A 15,023-nucleotide genomic window follows, 5' to 3' on the forward strand; every position below is an offset into this window, starting at 1 on the left:
AATGTTTATTGGATTGACCTACTGACACATGCAAAGCTAGTGCATGTGCCATTGTGAAGCACCAGTGAGGTTGAGTGAGGAAAAGAGGACGGATTATTAAAGACCCTGAAAATCAGGCAGGAATTGGGACTTGCTGTAGTACTCCCCCCAAAAGACTGAAGCCCCTGCATAATTTTGCTAATAAGGAAACAGAGATTTAGAGAAGTGAGACTACTTAGTAGTTATGAAATGACAGACTCAGGGCCCAAGCCTGAGTTATTCCTCGCTCTTTCTTCTATAGCGCAATGCCACCAGGTAAGTTCATTTCTTTCGTGGAGTTTTTATGCTGCATCGACATTAAAATTACATTAAATTTGGTTTCTGAAGTGGAGGTTTTAGGCCAAAGTGGTATGATTAAAAATAAATCCTTTTGAAAAATATTTATTGAATATAAATAAATGTCTTATACATTAAATATCAAGAAATATTCATTATTGATTACAAGTCAGGCTGTAATACTGAGGGAACCACAGACTTAAAACACCCACTCCTGACATAGTGATAATTCCAATCCCATACTGGACACAGTAATGATTACTCACAAGACACAACAAAGCTCATCAAAAAAGACCATCACTTTAACCAACCTATAACACCACAATAGAAAATGACTTTGAATCATAATATGAACAGTCCCAGTAATCTATCTGCTTTACCAATTTATCAGGTCAATTTGAGATTGTGGAGTTAAAATCTATCATAAAATCTAAAGAGTCCCATTTCCTTGGTTTCATTTCAAATTATTATTAAGGAATGAAATCATATATACCTACTAATACTTTTAAGTAAGTTAGTCTTTCATAAGAGAAAAGGAATAAAAATTTAGTACAAAGAAAGCATCCCCCAAACGTTGAGTCTCTTAATGGGGAAAAAAAGGAGCAATGTAATTAATTTTTCCTTTATAGAAAGGAAAGACACCTTATTCTGTTATGGTAAATTTGGAAAGATAAATATTTCCTAGTCCCAGAATAAGTGTGTGTTTTCCACGATGTACTTGAATGATGCAAGTCTATGAAGCAGGGATCTGTGGCAATCCAAATTCATCCACCAGGACTCCATCCTGTAAAAAGGGAGCAATGTTTAGTGCCAATATTTTTCAACTGATTAAAAAAAATGAGTACAAATATTTAGTAGTTAAAATTCATCTCAAAGTGTTTAATAAATGAAAATCAAAATCCACTCAGAAGATGAGAATGAGATTTTTTTATGAAAGGTAAAGATGGAAGTGATGAACCTGGAAAAGAACTGGAAGAGATCAAGAGGTGTGATTTTGCAAGATAAAGGAAATATAAGAGAGAAAGAGAAACTTAAATGTAAATCTAGAAAGGGGAAAATGAGGCTGGAAGAGTTAGTCCTTGCCTAAGATTTCCATTTTCACTGATCCCCAAAATGAACAATTAACTCTTATAGCCTCCTATATCCTTAAAGGAGCAGTGCTCTAGAACAGGCAGTTACTGCTATATCATACTGTATTACAAACTTATAGGAAGTGATACCACTATCAATTAAGAAACCATATCCCAACAGCACTTTAGCTCAGGAACCTGTGACCGTCAAGAAGTGGACATAACGTACATGCTCCAGGGAATTAAAAAGGTGGGCTATGTTACTATTAATAAAAATTATTTCACATGTGCTGACAAAAAGCAACTATGCACCTGGAACCCTGAAGAGGCCGGAGGTGTGGGGGTGGTGTGGAGCAGACAGGAGGGGTAGAGTACAGGAAGACAAACATTCATAGAAATCAGCTATAAAAGACCTGACAAATTACCTACTCACCACTTTTTGCTGCCCACATTTTAAAGGTTAAAAAGCACTGATGAGATTCAGAGAGAAGACACGAATTGCTAATTTGCTCAAAGTCACACATTGAATAAAGGCAGAGTTGAGACTGGCTCCCACTCAAGGATTCTGTCAACTACATTATGCATACTCAATGAGCATGTTGGGGGAGAAGGCAAACACCAAGACCGTAAATGTCCAGTTGGCAACAAAAAAATGACACACTACACCAGGAAATAAGATGGAGTGAACAAAATTTCATATGCAGCAAAATTTTATCTATTCATAATAATGATAACCATGTTGTTTTGGACAGGGTTTTAAGTTCGCAAAGCCCTTTTACATACAAGATCTAATTTGATCTACTTAACAATTATGTGAGATCACACCTGTTATTTTACAGATGCAAGGAACAGAAAAGTTCAAAACAGCTAAGTGGTTTGCCAAGGTCTCAGTCAGTGGCAGAAACTTAAACCCAGGTATTCAGCTTCTTTCACTATCTTGCCTTTTTTCCCTATATTTAATTAGAATCTTTCTACATCAAGTTGTTTGTTCTTTTTTTAAAATAAAGATTTTATTTATTCTTAGAGAGGGTAAGGGAGGGGGAAAGAGAGGGAAAGAAACATCTATTTCTTGTGTGGCTGCCTCTTGCATGCCCCCTACTGGGGACATGGCCTGCAATCCAGGCATATGCTCTGACTGGGAGTTGAACTGGCAACTCTTTGGTTTGCAGGCCTGCACTCAATCCACTGAGCCACATCAGCCAGGGCTCTACATTAAGTTTTATATTTAAAATAGTAATCCTTAGTTTAAAAACATGCACCCTATAATTAACCAGTGTGCTTGGATAGTAGAACTTCATTTTACACTGCTGCCTAGCATGGTTCCCATACGTGTTGCTGATGGTTTTCCAGGAAATGTCTAAAACCTGTAGGTGGCACTCAGTGCAAATTCACAACAGGGAAAATCTGTAGTATTATACAAATTGTCATTGTATAAAAACATTCCTGGATGTCCATGACACTATTTACATAGCCTGTCCATAATCCAATGCAGAAAAACTGGGCTTTCAAGGGTACTCAAAATAATGATAAAGACAGTCTTTCGTTGTTCTAACTTAAGAGTACCTTTAGACTCCCAGACTGGTGATCAAGCATAAACCTTTATAACGTGCACAGAAAATATAAACAGAAAAAGCTTTCACCTTATTCTTTGTGTCAGTGGGAACACCTTCTGGAATTGCAGGTGCAGATGCTGCTTCATCCAAATAAGAACTGTCTTCATCAGCTAGAAGCTCATCACCCAGTGCATCCAACTCTGAAATTGAAATAGTCAACATTTCAAAAATATGTAGACAAAAAGACTAGGAACTCATGTTAAGAAAGCCCAATTATTTATAAGATGAACATTTAAAAACAAAGGGTAACGAATTATTAATTTCTATTTTCAAAATAAAAGCTTAGCATTGTAAGAAATTTTCAAGGGAACTAATGTGGTGGAATATATGAAAAACCAAAATCAAAATAAAACAAACGAACAAAACAATCATTCCCTATGGGTTTATAAGGCCCCGGTCTTCACGAGAAGACTCTGGAGTTATCAGATGGCCAATTCAAATTAGAAAATCCTGACAACAAATGTAAAAATTCTTTCTCATTTATTGATAAACTTGAAAGACAATGGACTATGCAGAAATTGTTGTACACAGAATGATCACTACATGAAGTCAGGCTTTTTTAAAAAATTTTATTTATTTTTATGGAGAGCAGAAGGGAGGGAGAAAGACAAGGAGAGAATCATCAATGTGCACATGCCCTAACTGGGAATTGAACCAGCGACCCTTCGGTTCGCAGGCCGGCACTCAATCCACTGAGCCACATCAGCCAGGGCTAAAGTCGGGCCTTTTAAAAAAAGTCTATGGTAAAATGAGCAGAAAGTGATCAGGATGAAAGACAAGAGCAGGCAGAGACTCATTAGGAGAAATTCTAGATGGGAAATAAAAAAAATAAAGACACGAGTGGGAGGGATGTTCTAGGCAAAAACAGAAAATGAAGAAGGAGAAGGAGGGAGAGAAGCAATAGTAATGTTACAGAAGTATCATGTAACAGAAAATCTAGTGTAGTGGCTCCGCCATCTACTGGGTTAGTCATGCTAGAAATTGACAAGACATCCTTGATACCTCCCTCTCCCTCTATTCAATTATTAAGTCTGATTATATCCAATCAATTATAAGTCTGTCCATTCAGCTTCCTAAAATGTCTTTATCCTTTTTTAAAAAACCTTACCCAAGGATATACTTATTGATTTTAGGGAGAGGGGGAGGGAGGGAGGAAGACAGAGAGAGAAACATCAATTGGTTGCCTCTCATTCATGCACCAAGTGGGGAACAAACCCACAACCCAGGCCTGTCCCCTGACCGGGAACTGAACCTGCAACCTTTCAGTTTACAAGATGACAATCCAATCAGCTGAGCCACATAAACCAGGGCAAAATGTCTTCTTTCTGTTCACTTATCTCTGTTTCTGCTACCACAACCTTAGTCTCAGACATTATCATCTCTTTAACAGATTGCAGGAATATTTTCTAAATAACTCTCCCTGAGGCCACCCAACAACCCTTCTCATTTTTTCCTACTAAATCCTACTCATCCCTCAAGTCCCATGCCTGTTCCTCACTCCCAAATACAAGGCATCCAGCCATGTAATATGAAAAATAGAGGCATTTACTAAAGAAGATACAAGATACAAAAACAATGCACATAGGACAATGATGCCTCAGTCCCCTTCAAAGTAAGCACCTTGGGACCTCACACAATTCTCCTAACTGCCATCAGCTGCCCCTTCTTATTTTCCTGAATCTCATCGATGGCCTGAAATCTCTTCCCTTTCAAAGGTGATTTTAGATTTGGGAAAAGCCAGAAGTCTCTGGGCGCCAAATCTGGGCTGTAAGAGGGCTGAGTCATTTGGGTGATTAGATGATTCACCAAAAAACTCTGTTCAAGACATGATGCATGAGTGGGTGCATTGTCGTGACGAAGCTGCCAATCACCAGCTGCCCATAGCTGAGGCCTTCTGAATCATTTGAATAGGTTCTACAGAGGAATGTTCAAGCTTAACGCAAAATCTGATGCAGATTCGTCGCTCTACTTGCTCAGTCATTTTGAATGTGACAGTCACACAGTACACATGCTCACTCAATGGCATCTACAGCCCTCATTGACTAGTACAGTGAAGTCATCATTGTTCATGCATGCACATTTCGGTCCACTCTCCTTGGCTGCCAGGTTACATTAATGTCTCGCAAACCATTCTCATTACAGTAACAATGGCTGGACTTTTTCCAGACAGACCTCGTATGTTAGATTCCCCAGCTATGTGCCTCATTAGTACCCCATACTTCTCCAACCATTTTGTGCTCTCGTAATTAACTATTTCAAAAAACAGTTTGTTACCCTGCTCAAGAAGCTTCATGAATGCAGGGGTTATATTTGTTTTCTCCAATGCTGAATCCCCAGCACCTAACAGTGTCTGGTATATAGCAGATGCACAATAAGTATTTGCCAACTACTGTTTCTTGATCTGCACTGCTGTTCTGAAGGAAAGGACTCCAAGTGACAAAATAGGGGAAAAAATCAAAAGGAAAACAGCAAGGGAGGGCAGTGTTTAGATACCAAGCACTGGGTCAGCAGAGGCCTTTGAGTGGACCTTCCTTCAGAACTTGCCCCTCCCAGAGCTGCAGGTGGAGTATGCAAGTTGAATATGGCTGCAACACAAGATCTCTTCCCAAAGACTGTACCATTAACTACCTCTCAAGGAAGCCTCACAGGAATTTTCTCCAGTATTTGGGAAAAGGTCCTACGCAGCTGCTCCTTTCAGACTCTAACGCTACATATGCACTGCTTTACCCATAACTTACCTGCTTCTAGGTCATCTTCATCTATCTCTGGGGTGCCATAACTACGACTCAGTGCTTCTTGGATTTCATTTGCATCTTCCATCATATCTTCTAGCTGGTCTTGCAAATCCTATAGGAACATAAGACAGATTTTTTAAAATTTCTACTGTTCTCTAACTTTTGCCCATACTCTCCTTTCAATCTTAGAAAGGAGTAATTCTTAAAAAGATAATGGAAAAAAAAATGCAGCCCTGGCTGGTGTGGCTCAGTGGATTGAGTGCTGGCCTGTGAACCAAAAAGTCGCTGGTTTGATTCCCAGTCAGGGCACATGCCTGGGTTACAGGCCAGGTCCCTGGTTGGGGGTGTGCAAGAGGCAGCCAACTGATGTTTCTCTCTCACATCTATGTTTCTCTCCCTCTCTTCCCCTCTCTCTGAAAATAAATAAATAAAATCTTTTTTAAAAATGCAGAATACATAACAAGTTCTTAACAACTGTTAGTTCCCCTCTTTTACCCCAGTTCTTGGCTAGCGACTATTTTCAGTCAATAGCTAAGCAGGGGCTCCTCTAATGGACAGGTTCAAGTAATTCCTAAATGTCCCTTCTAATTAAAAATATAATAAAGTGAGGTTAAAGAATTATTTAAAAATCACAAGTTTGAAGAATTTCTCTAACAATAACTATAAATGTCACTGACCCATATAATTCTCCTCCTGTTTTTTCGTTATAAAAATATAAACTTAACAATAAAGAGGAACAAAACTGGTGTTCTTGTATTTGAATTTAAGGTGCCTCATGGAAACCCAAAGTCTTATTGCAAGAATAGATGTTCATTATTCCTCTATCATTACAGAAAGTTTACCTGAAACATTACATCAAGCAATGGTTACACTATCAACATTTTTCTAACTAATGGAGAAAAAGGTAATTGAGACAAGTAAATCACTCTTCTTGAGTTAGCCAAAGACTGCCAACACTTCGTAGGAAAGGAGGCAGTAGCAGGAACAACTGGGTTGTATGAAAAGTTATACTGGGCCTGTAATGGTTGGGGAAACACAAAATGGTTTCAGGACAGACTTGATATTTGAGATGAATCTGAGAAGTGGGATAGCATAATAAAGGACAGTTAGTAATCAAACATATCCAAGCTAAAATTTTGTCATTACTCCATGAAAAATAATGTCTCTAAGCCTTCATTTCATCTGTAAAATGGGTTTATTAGTAGCCATTTCTCATAGGCTTATATAAAGATTCATTGCAATAAATAATGTCAAACACTAAGCTCTTACTACTATATATCTTCTACTATGTTAAGGATGTACAGAACAACAATATACGCTCCACATACTGAAAATTCTACATAACGGGGTAATGTTGATATTGCAGAAGGCCCAAATCACATCACTTATCCTTCAGAATTACTAGAGCAACAAAAAACATCTGAAAACTCCTTTCTGGCCCCCAAATCAGAGGTTTGTTATTCCAAATAAAGGGTAGAAAGTAAAATAGAAAAAAACATTAAAAATATTAAAAGAAAAGACCTCGCTTTCTTGCATTTCCAAGTGTTGAACTACCACACTGTACATGTAACATTTTGCTATGAAGAGAAACACTGGCTGGAACAATAATTAAGAGCAAAAATAATGTAAACTAATCAAGTCAAGCTAATACTATGCTATTACACACCAAGATAAGACATTCTCCCCCAAATCATCTATGAATAGGCTTCCTAGCAACACTCTAGGATAGACACAGAAAAAAAATCATCACACAAAGAACTGACAGATTCAGTACTGGATAAACAAAAGAAATATAAACAAGTGCAAGCATTAGACTTGATGTACAGAAACTGAAAAATTAAAAAAGATGGAAACAGAGCTATACACATAACACACACAGAGAGGCAAGATTTAAAAATGAGAGCTACAGGCCCGGCTGGGTAGCTCAGTTCGTCAAGGTTGTTGTCCTGATACACCGAGGTTGCAAATTTGATCCCTGGTCAGGGCACGTATAAGAATCAACCAATGAATGAAGAAAGAAGTGAAACAACAAATCAATGTTTCTCTCCCCCGCCCTAAGAAAAATCAACCCATAAGTTTTTTTAAAAATGAGAGTTATACAATAAAAATACTTTACAGTATTTTTAGGAAAACAAATGAAATTCAAAATACAGGGTCCAGCACAAATAATGTCCCCATTTTATTACAAAGTCTCTTATTACAAAATCATAAGCATATAATTCTGTAACATAACAATATCACATTCAAGTACACCATATGACATTTTAGGTGAACTGTTCAAATTAAAACTATAAATTATTACACCCATATTACCCGACCAACCACACTCAAGCAGGCGTTACTTCTGCCGGACCCTGTATATAACCCAACCAAAGATACACTCTCCCCCACCCAAAAGAGTGAGAGAGAAAGAAGCTCTCCACCTGTCACATGGGCATATCTATTACGGGACAAGTAAAGGATAAGTAGGCAGGGAAATAGACAACCACAGGTAAAAGATGGAGAGACACACAAAAAAACCCCAGGAAGACCAAAGTTTCTATTTTATTACATAGTTCTAATTAAAATACAAGAGACCCTAAAAGCAGAAAATAAAATTCAATTTCATTACATTTAATTATCAAATAGCATTATACAAATACGATAAGCATACAAATAACATTTTTCTCAATAAATCTCCTGGAAGATATCACTAAGCTTAATTCCTTGTAAGCAGAGACTGGTTAAGAATTAGACAGATGGCTACAGTCAGCCTAAGGAGGAATGCTCAAAAGAAGCAAGAAGGAAGAACGCTGTCCCTTACTCTTACAAAAGACTAAAAGACCTGCACTCCCAGAGAATAGCTCTGCAGAAGACAGTAAAATGCTGAATACATAGTAAATACTCAACCAACACTTCTTGAATGGGGCAGAACTACTCTATGTCCTTTAATAGCCCCTCATTCATTTGTTCATGAACCATCAAATCCTTTCTGAGTGTTAACTACTATGGCCAGGCATCGTTCAAGGTATTGGGGATATAACAGTGAACAAAATCAAGTCCCTGCACTCATATAAAGAGACATCCTACTCAGGTAGTACACATAAAGAGCACCATTGTATTTTCAGAAAAATCTCTTCAACTCTGGCCAGATACCACTCCCTACCTCTGCTCTCTCTGCTTGCCATCTGGGCTGTTCACATGAGAGATGAGAGGAGCCAAGCTCTTAGGGCTTATCTCCCAACCAAAACACAATCTCAAGAGAAATGCTAATTTTAAGGACCTAATGACATTATTAAAAATTTAGAGAATTACTAGAAAAGGAAGCCAACCTCACACCAGGAACTGCGTTTTTTTCCCTTCAGTCAACTTCTTAGAGGCTCAGTTTGCTCATCACTAGAAAGGAACTGCTTTAAGTGTGCTACATATATAGGCTCACTCAACACTCATGACAATCCTAGGAGATGGGCAGCAACATCATTACTTACAATTGAGGAAACAGACTCAAAATCATTGAGTTAGAAGTAACAAGAAACTGGGAGATTATTTATCAGTGCTAATTATGTGCCAGGCATTATGTATGTAGATACACCAGCTCATTTATTTCATCTTCATAATAAATATATATGTATGGTATTAGGAGCCCTGCAACATGGAAAGCAATACCTCTGGCACCGTGTCCCAAAGTTGCTTATTAGTAAATAGCAGGCCCAAGATTCAATTCCTCTTCTGTGCCCTTCCCATCACATACACATTCATTTGGATTCTTTCTGAAACCAGTGTATTCTTGCAGAAACCATTATATGTCTCACCTCAATCTGGTCAATTTTCACTTGCTTGTATGCTTTCTTCATTTCCTTTACTCCCAGTTTCATAGCATCAACCTAAAAAAAGGTTAAGAGAAAACACGATGTCTGAAGAAGCCATGATGGTTAAACTCTCTGTTTAAAAACCATGGAAAAAGAGCACAAGAGTACAAAAATAAAATAAAATCTTGGGAAAAGGTGCTATGCAAATACCGTGGTCTTGGTGTCCTTCAATGACTGGATGGTGTAATTGGCTTGTTCCATGTTAAATGACTGTTGGGCAAGATTGTCCCGCTGCTGTTCGTACCTTTTTAGAGTGAATTAAGAATGGCAAACGTGAGCCAGATTGGGATCTTCAAGAAGAAAGTATCTCTAATACTAAACGAGAATTTTCTTTAAAAAAAAAAAGTTTTTAAAGTATAGAGGAAAATTGGCCAAAACAATCACTAACCCACTGATTTCCAACCTTTTTCACCTCATGGCACACATAGGCTAATTAGTAAAATCTTATGGCATACCAAAAAAATACAATTTTTGCTGATCTGACAAAAAAATAGGTACAATTTGATTCATTCACATCAAACAGCTATTGTTCTGTTGGCTGTTATCATTTTTTTAAATTTGACAACCTAAGGGAAAAGAGGTCAGTGCCCCTGACTAAACAGTCAGGTATTCCATGTTTTAAAAAATTCTTGCCCTGGCTAGTGTGGCTCTGTTGGTTGGAGTGTTGTCCTATAAACCACAAGGTCGCAGGTTCCATTCCTGGTCAGGGCACATGCCTGGGCTGTGGGTTCAATCCCTGGTCAAGACGAGTGAGAGAGGCAACTGATAGATGTTTCCCTCTCACGTCAGTGTTTCTCTCCCTCTTTCCCTTCCTCCAAAATCAGGAAGCATGTCCCTCCATGAGGATAAAAAAAAATTCTTGTGGCACACTGGTAGAAAATCACTGCTCCAACCAAATACCATTTGATGTATTTCAGGGTTTTTTTTTTTTTTGTATGTAGTTCAGTTACAACACTATTTTCCATTTAAGATTATAACATTTATTGCTACAAAGTCTTAATATGCATGTCTTTATGATGTTTTACATTATTTACTATATTAATTCTGGGGCAAAGGGTAAGACTATTTCTATGGCTCTTCCTATATAAAGTGAAACTATTTTTCCAGTAGACTGAACTCCTTGAAGACAGGTATTTTATTAATCTTGTATCCATAATTAGATAACCAATCTGATCTAATATAATGCCTGACACTCAAAATGTTTTTAAACAAAATGAAGATTTATATTGAAGTGTAACACTACTTCAAAGACTTAAGTCATTAATATTCTTTTTTTTTTTTTTTAATTCTCACCCAAATACAATTTTTCATTGCTTTTTAGAGAGACAGAGGAAGGGAGAGAGAGCAACATCAATTGGTTGCCTCCCATATATGCCCAGACCCAGGACTGAATCCACAACCTAGGTATGTGCCCTGATGGCAACCTTTTGGTTAACGGGGATGACACTCCGGGCAACTCAGCCATCCAGGCCAGGGCTGTCATTATATTCTTTATACAATATTTGGAAACCATCTGACAATCCAACCAGGAGGAAAATGGTCAATTCATGATGCAGGCAAATGGTAGTAGAATACTGAAAAGTATAATGTCCCCAAAGAATATTTAAAAGGACAAAGAAATGTTCATGACGTAACATTAATGGAAATGGATACCTATCATACACCATTTGTTTTCTTCTAAAAAATTATGTGCCTATATATCATGTATGCTCAAGCATAGAAAAGAAACGGTAAGAAATCAGCATTTTAAAGGTGGTTACTTCTGATAGTAAGAATCTAGGTAAATATTCTTCAAACTCATGTTTATGTATTTTTCAAGTTTCTACAATGAACATATATCTTTATTTTTAAGATTTTATTTATTTTTAGAGAGGGGAAAGGGAGAGAGAGATGGAGATAAACGTTGACGTGTGAGAGAAACATCAATTGGGTGCCTCTCGCACATGCAACTGGGGACTGGCCTGCAACCCAGGCATGTGCCCTGACAGGAAAAAAAATCGGTGATCTTTCACTTTGCTCAACCAACTGGGCCATCCTGGTCAGGGCTATATTAAAACCTCTAATGCTACGGATTAATGAGACAACAGTATCACCATGTGAGGCATTACCATTTCTTTTTACAATTTTGTCTAATCTAGGAGAAGTAAGATGGTATCTGATATCTTACAAAAGTAATTTTATAAATAAGGAAAGAGACATCAACAATCTTTCTGGTTCCTTAGTAGCTGATTACATCTGACCTCTACAGTCCTGCAGAAAGTCTCTTCAGCTGGAAGCCCACAAGGGTAAGCAACAAAGGTAATATCTGGCTTCTGTTCAAACACTGGGGTATAGTCACCTAAAACAAATTAAGGACCCTTAAATCTTCTGGTGGGAGGGACACATATATAAGATTCCTAATTTTACAGACAAACAAAAATTAAAAAGGCACTCTAAGTAAATAAATAATGGGAAAACCAAACCATATAGATTGAGGCAGTCCAATACAGAAGCCACCAGCCACATATGATTAAACTTAAATTGTTAAAACTAAATAGAATTAAAGCTTTAATTCCTAGTCATACCAGCCACAGTTCAAGTGCTCAGCAGCAATCCATGGATAAGAGCTACTGAACTGGACAGCTGTTTAAACAGATGGTGCTACAACAGATGTTGCGGAATACACGGGGGGGAAAACTCAGTTAACTATATATGTAAATAAAATTTGTAATTAAATGAAAAATACTTATAAAATGGCATAAAAACCTGAAGAAATGGAAGATCATTTCTCTTTTGGTCAAACCTGCGAAAGAAAAATTGTGCCCATAACTTACATCCGCTTTTGCTTTAATACCCGCAAGGCTTTCTGCTTGACCATATTCTGAGGAGAAAAACAAATTTTAATGAAAAGAATTAGAAAACATACATACGGTAAAAGAAATCTCTCATATCCCAAAATGGACATATTTATGTGCTCTCTTCTTCAACGTAGCAGATATAGTAGCTCCTGGATTGTTCTTCACCTCCCAAGCACAGTCTTTAAGCCTCAGCTCGTCTCTGCCTTTGCATCCCACATCTCCACGTGTAGACTGCATGCCTCCTTCCTAGTGCATATTAGTTCCACCCCCAGCTCTAACAGTGCTGATTTTTTAATATCCATTTGCCTTAGGAGATTCCCAACTTGGCCATCCTGTTATCCATTTAAACTCAACATGCACAAACTCCTCAACCTGCCCTCTCCTTAGAAATTACTAGCAACAGTCTCACCAGTCTCTCACTTCTCTAAGTTGAACACCTTTACATCATCCTTACCTTTCCTCTCGCTGTTGTCTCTTCATGACCAATCATCTTGTTACTGATTTTCAGAACTCACTTTCAAATTGATTCATGTCACTCTCACGACTACCATCATGGTTTAAGGCTTTCATCTCCTCAAGTCTAGATGAGCGTTCCTGCCTCTGGTCACTCTTCATTCCATGTCATCAACTAAGATGGCTGAGAAAAGCCCTTTGTCACTTCCCTTTCTATACTGTTTCATAAATCATTGTATTTGTCTCCTCCACTGAAGAAGGGAAAGCAGGTATCATCCCCATTTTACAGACAGGAAAACTGAGGTTCAGTGATGCTAAGTTACTTCCCTGGCTCAAATGGTTAGTAAGTTATAAAGACGGAAGCAAAGAAGATAGTTTCATATCCACAGTCCATGAACTTTAATACATACTCTATGTTCCTACTCAACAGATGAGGAAAATAAGAAATTAAATGACTTTATCAAGGCTATAGCTAGTAGGTAGTTAGTAGAGGTGTTAGTAGAACACTGGTCTCTAGGCCCTAGCTAGGTAGTTCAGTTGGTTAGAGTGTCATCTCGAAATGCCAAGGTTTTGAGTTCAATCCCTGGTCAGAGTACATACAAGGATCAACTAATGAATGCATAAATAAATAGAACAACAAATCGATGTTTCTAACAAAAATTAATTATAAATAAATATAACACAACACTGGTCTCCAGATGCCTAATTCAGCACTTTTTCCCAGGATGCATCTCCTTAATCAGTCTATTGTACCTACCTAACATGACCAGCCTGGCAACTCATTATTCCTCAACATGGCCCACTCCTTCTCTCCAGATCGCCACTTTCTCAGTAGAATATGCTAATTCCCAATTTTGGACGTGTGAGCAGTGTATTCCCTCCAAAAGGTCAAACTGCAGTCTCCCTCTCATATCTGGTTGCAAACTCTCTTCCCTGAAAAATACACCCTCACATAGGTTTTCTCCTTACCAGACAGTCAGCGTGCCTTCTGTATCTCTCACCAACCCCTCCTCCCACAGGTGCTGAAGTTAGGCTGTCACAGCAGCTGCTGACTACTTACCTTTGCAGGACCCTCTCTCATCTTCTTGATCTGATCCTTATACTTCACTAGTTCAGCATCCAGTCGAGAAATCTTCTTGTCAATGGATTCTGCTCTGCTGTCCACCTTGAAGAGAAAAAAAATAAAAGGAAGCTGTAGCTATATACTTACATAAGGGGCAGGAAAGGAAAAACTATGGAGGAAGAAAAAAAAAAAGACAATCATAAGGTGAAGGGTGGAAAACCGTGGTTTCCAAAGCGGGGTGGGGTTCCCACAGAAACAATGGGGGACTTTCATAACCTATACTCCACCTCCCAGATTCTCATATTCCAGGGTCTCCTTCAAGTGCGTTTGGGGCAGAAAAATAATTTGAGCCTCACTAGGCTAAGCTGCAATTTCTCTAGAATCAGAATCTAGTCAGGCTGGGGACTCAACCAGTAGGTATGTGAAATGAGGGGGTGTCCAGTGGACCCTGGCTAGGGCTGTAGATTAAATGCTGGTGGCTTTATGTGCAGGACCAGGGTTCTAAATTTTGAGATTCAGGATCCGGACACAGGTTTGTTGACCTAGAATATCAAGCTATGGGTCCTAAAGTGGGACAGGGATGAAGGACGAAAGAGAGGCAAGGGGTCGGGCTGGACGAGGTGGGAAGGGTGTACGGGCCTACGGATAGTTAGTTTGAAGGAATAAATAAAAGAGCGAGTGGGCGCGGCAGTGGCCAATTAGGTCGGGTGCCAATTAGGAAAGACAGTGATGGGTCAGGGGTCCCTGGTTTGTGGCGTCAGGAGTGACCTGAATGGCAGAAACGAAGGTGGAGTGAAAAGGGCCGAGGTGTAATGGGCCCAGGACCAGGAGTGGGGTGGAGGAGTAGGAGTCGGGAGCCGGAGGGGTAGGTGGGGTGAGTTTCAGAGGCTCTGAGCCTAGTCATATGTGGTCAAAGCGCCCACCGTGCCAATGCAGTCAGTCAGGCTGGGCGGCGGAGCCTTGGGTTTCGCTTTCCCGAAGATTCGGTTCATCTTGACCGGCCGCGAAGAAAACCCAAACACTGGAGCAAAGACCAGAAACGGAAGTAGAGAGCCTCCGCCTCTGCCTCGACTTCCGGCTCCCAGTGCG

The 15,023-nt window shown here is 38.9% G+C and overlaps 1 protein-coding gene across 1 annotated transcript; it reads right to left on the minus strand.

The window, feature by feature from the left end:
* Window positions 1-253: 253 nt before the first annotated feature.
* On the minus strand, window positions 254-15,005 carry CHMP5 (charged multivesicular body protein 5). The gene is made up of 8 exons (XM_054582919.1): window positions 14,858-15,005; window positions 13,932-14,036; window positions 12,395-12,441; window positions 9,732-9,825; window positions 9,525-9,596; window positions 5,737-5,845; window positions 3,026-3,138; window positions 254-1,099 (listed from the first exon to the last, which is right to left on the minus strand). The coding sequence occupies exons 1-8, from the start codon at window positions 14,924-14,926 to the stop codon at window positions 1,049-1,051; spliced, it is 660 nt and encodes a 219-aa protein (XP_054438894.1). The 5' UTR covers window positions 14,927-15,005; the 3' UTR covers window positions 254-1,048.
* Between the last annotated feature and the right edge of the window lie 18 nt (window positions 15,006-15,023).

Source organism: Pteronotus mesoamericanus, unplaced genomic scaffold, assembly GCF_021234165.1.
Source record: "Pteronotus mesoamericanus isolate MK-2021 breed Mesoamerican mustached bat unplaced genomic scaffold, CSHL_Meso_final contig_73, whole genome shotgun sequence".
In the NCBI taxonomy this organism is placed as follows: domain Eukaryota; kingdom Metazoa; phylum Chordata; class Mammalia; order Chiroptera; family Mormoopidae; genus Pteronotus; species Pteronotus mesoamericanus.

Coding starts and splice junctions, on each gene's coding strand:
- CHMP5 (XM_054582919.1), bottom strand. CDS start 14,926: ATGAACCGAATCTTCGGGAAAGCGAAACCCAAGGCTCCGCCGCCCAGC. Junction 9,597..9,731: donor TGAAGGACACCAAGACCACG/GTATTTGCATAG, acceptor ACCTTTTTTTAG/GTTGATGCTATGAAACTGGG. Junction 5,846..9,524: donor TGAAAATTGACCAGATTGAG/GTGAGACATATA, acceptor ATGTTCCTATAG/GATTTGCAAGACCAGCTAGA.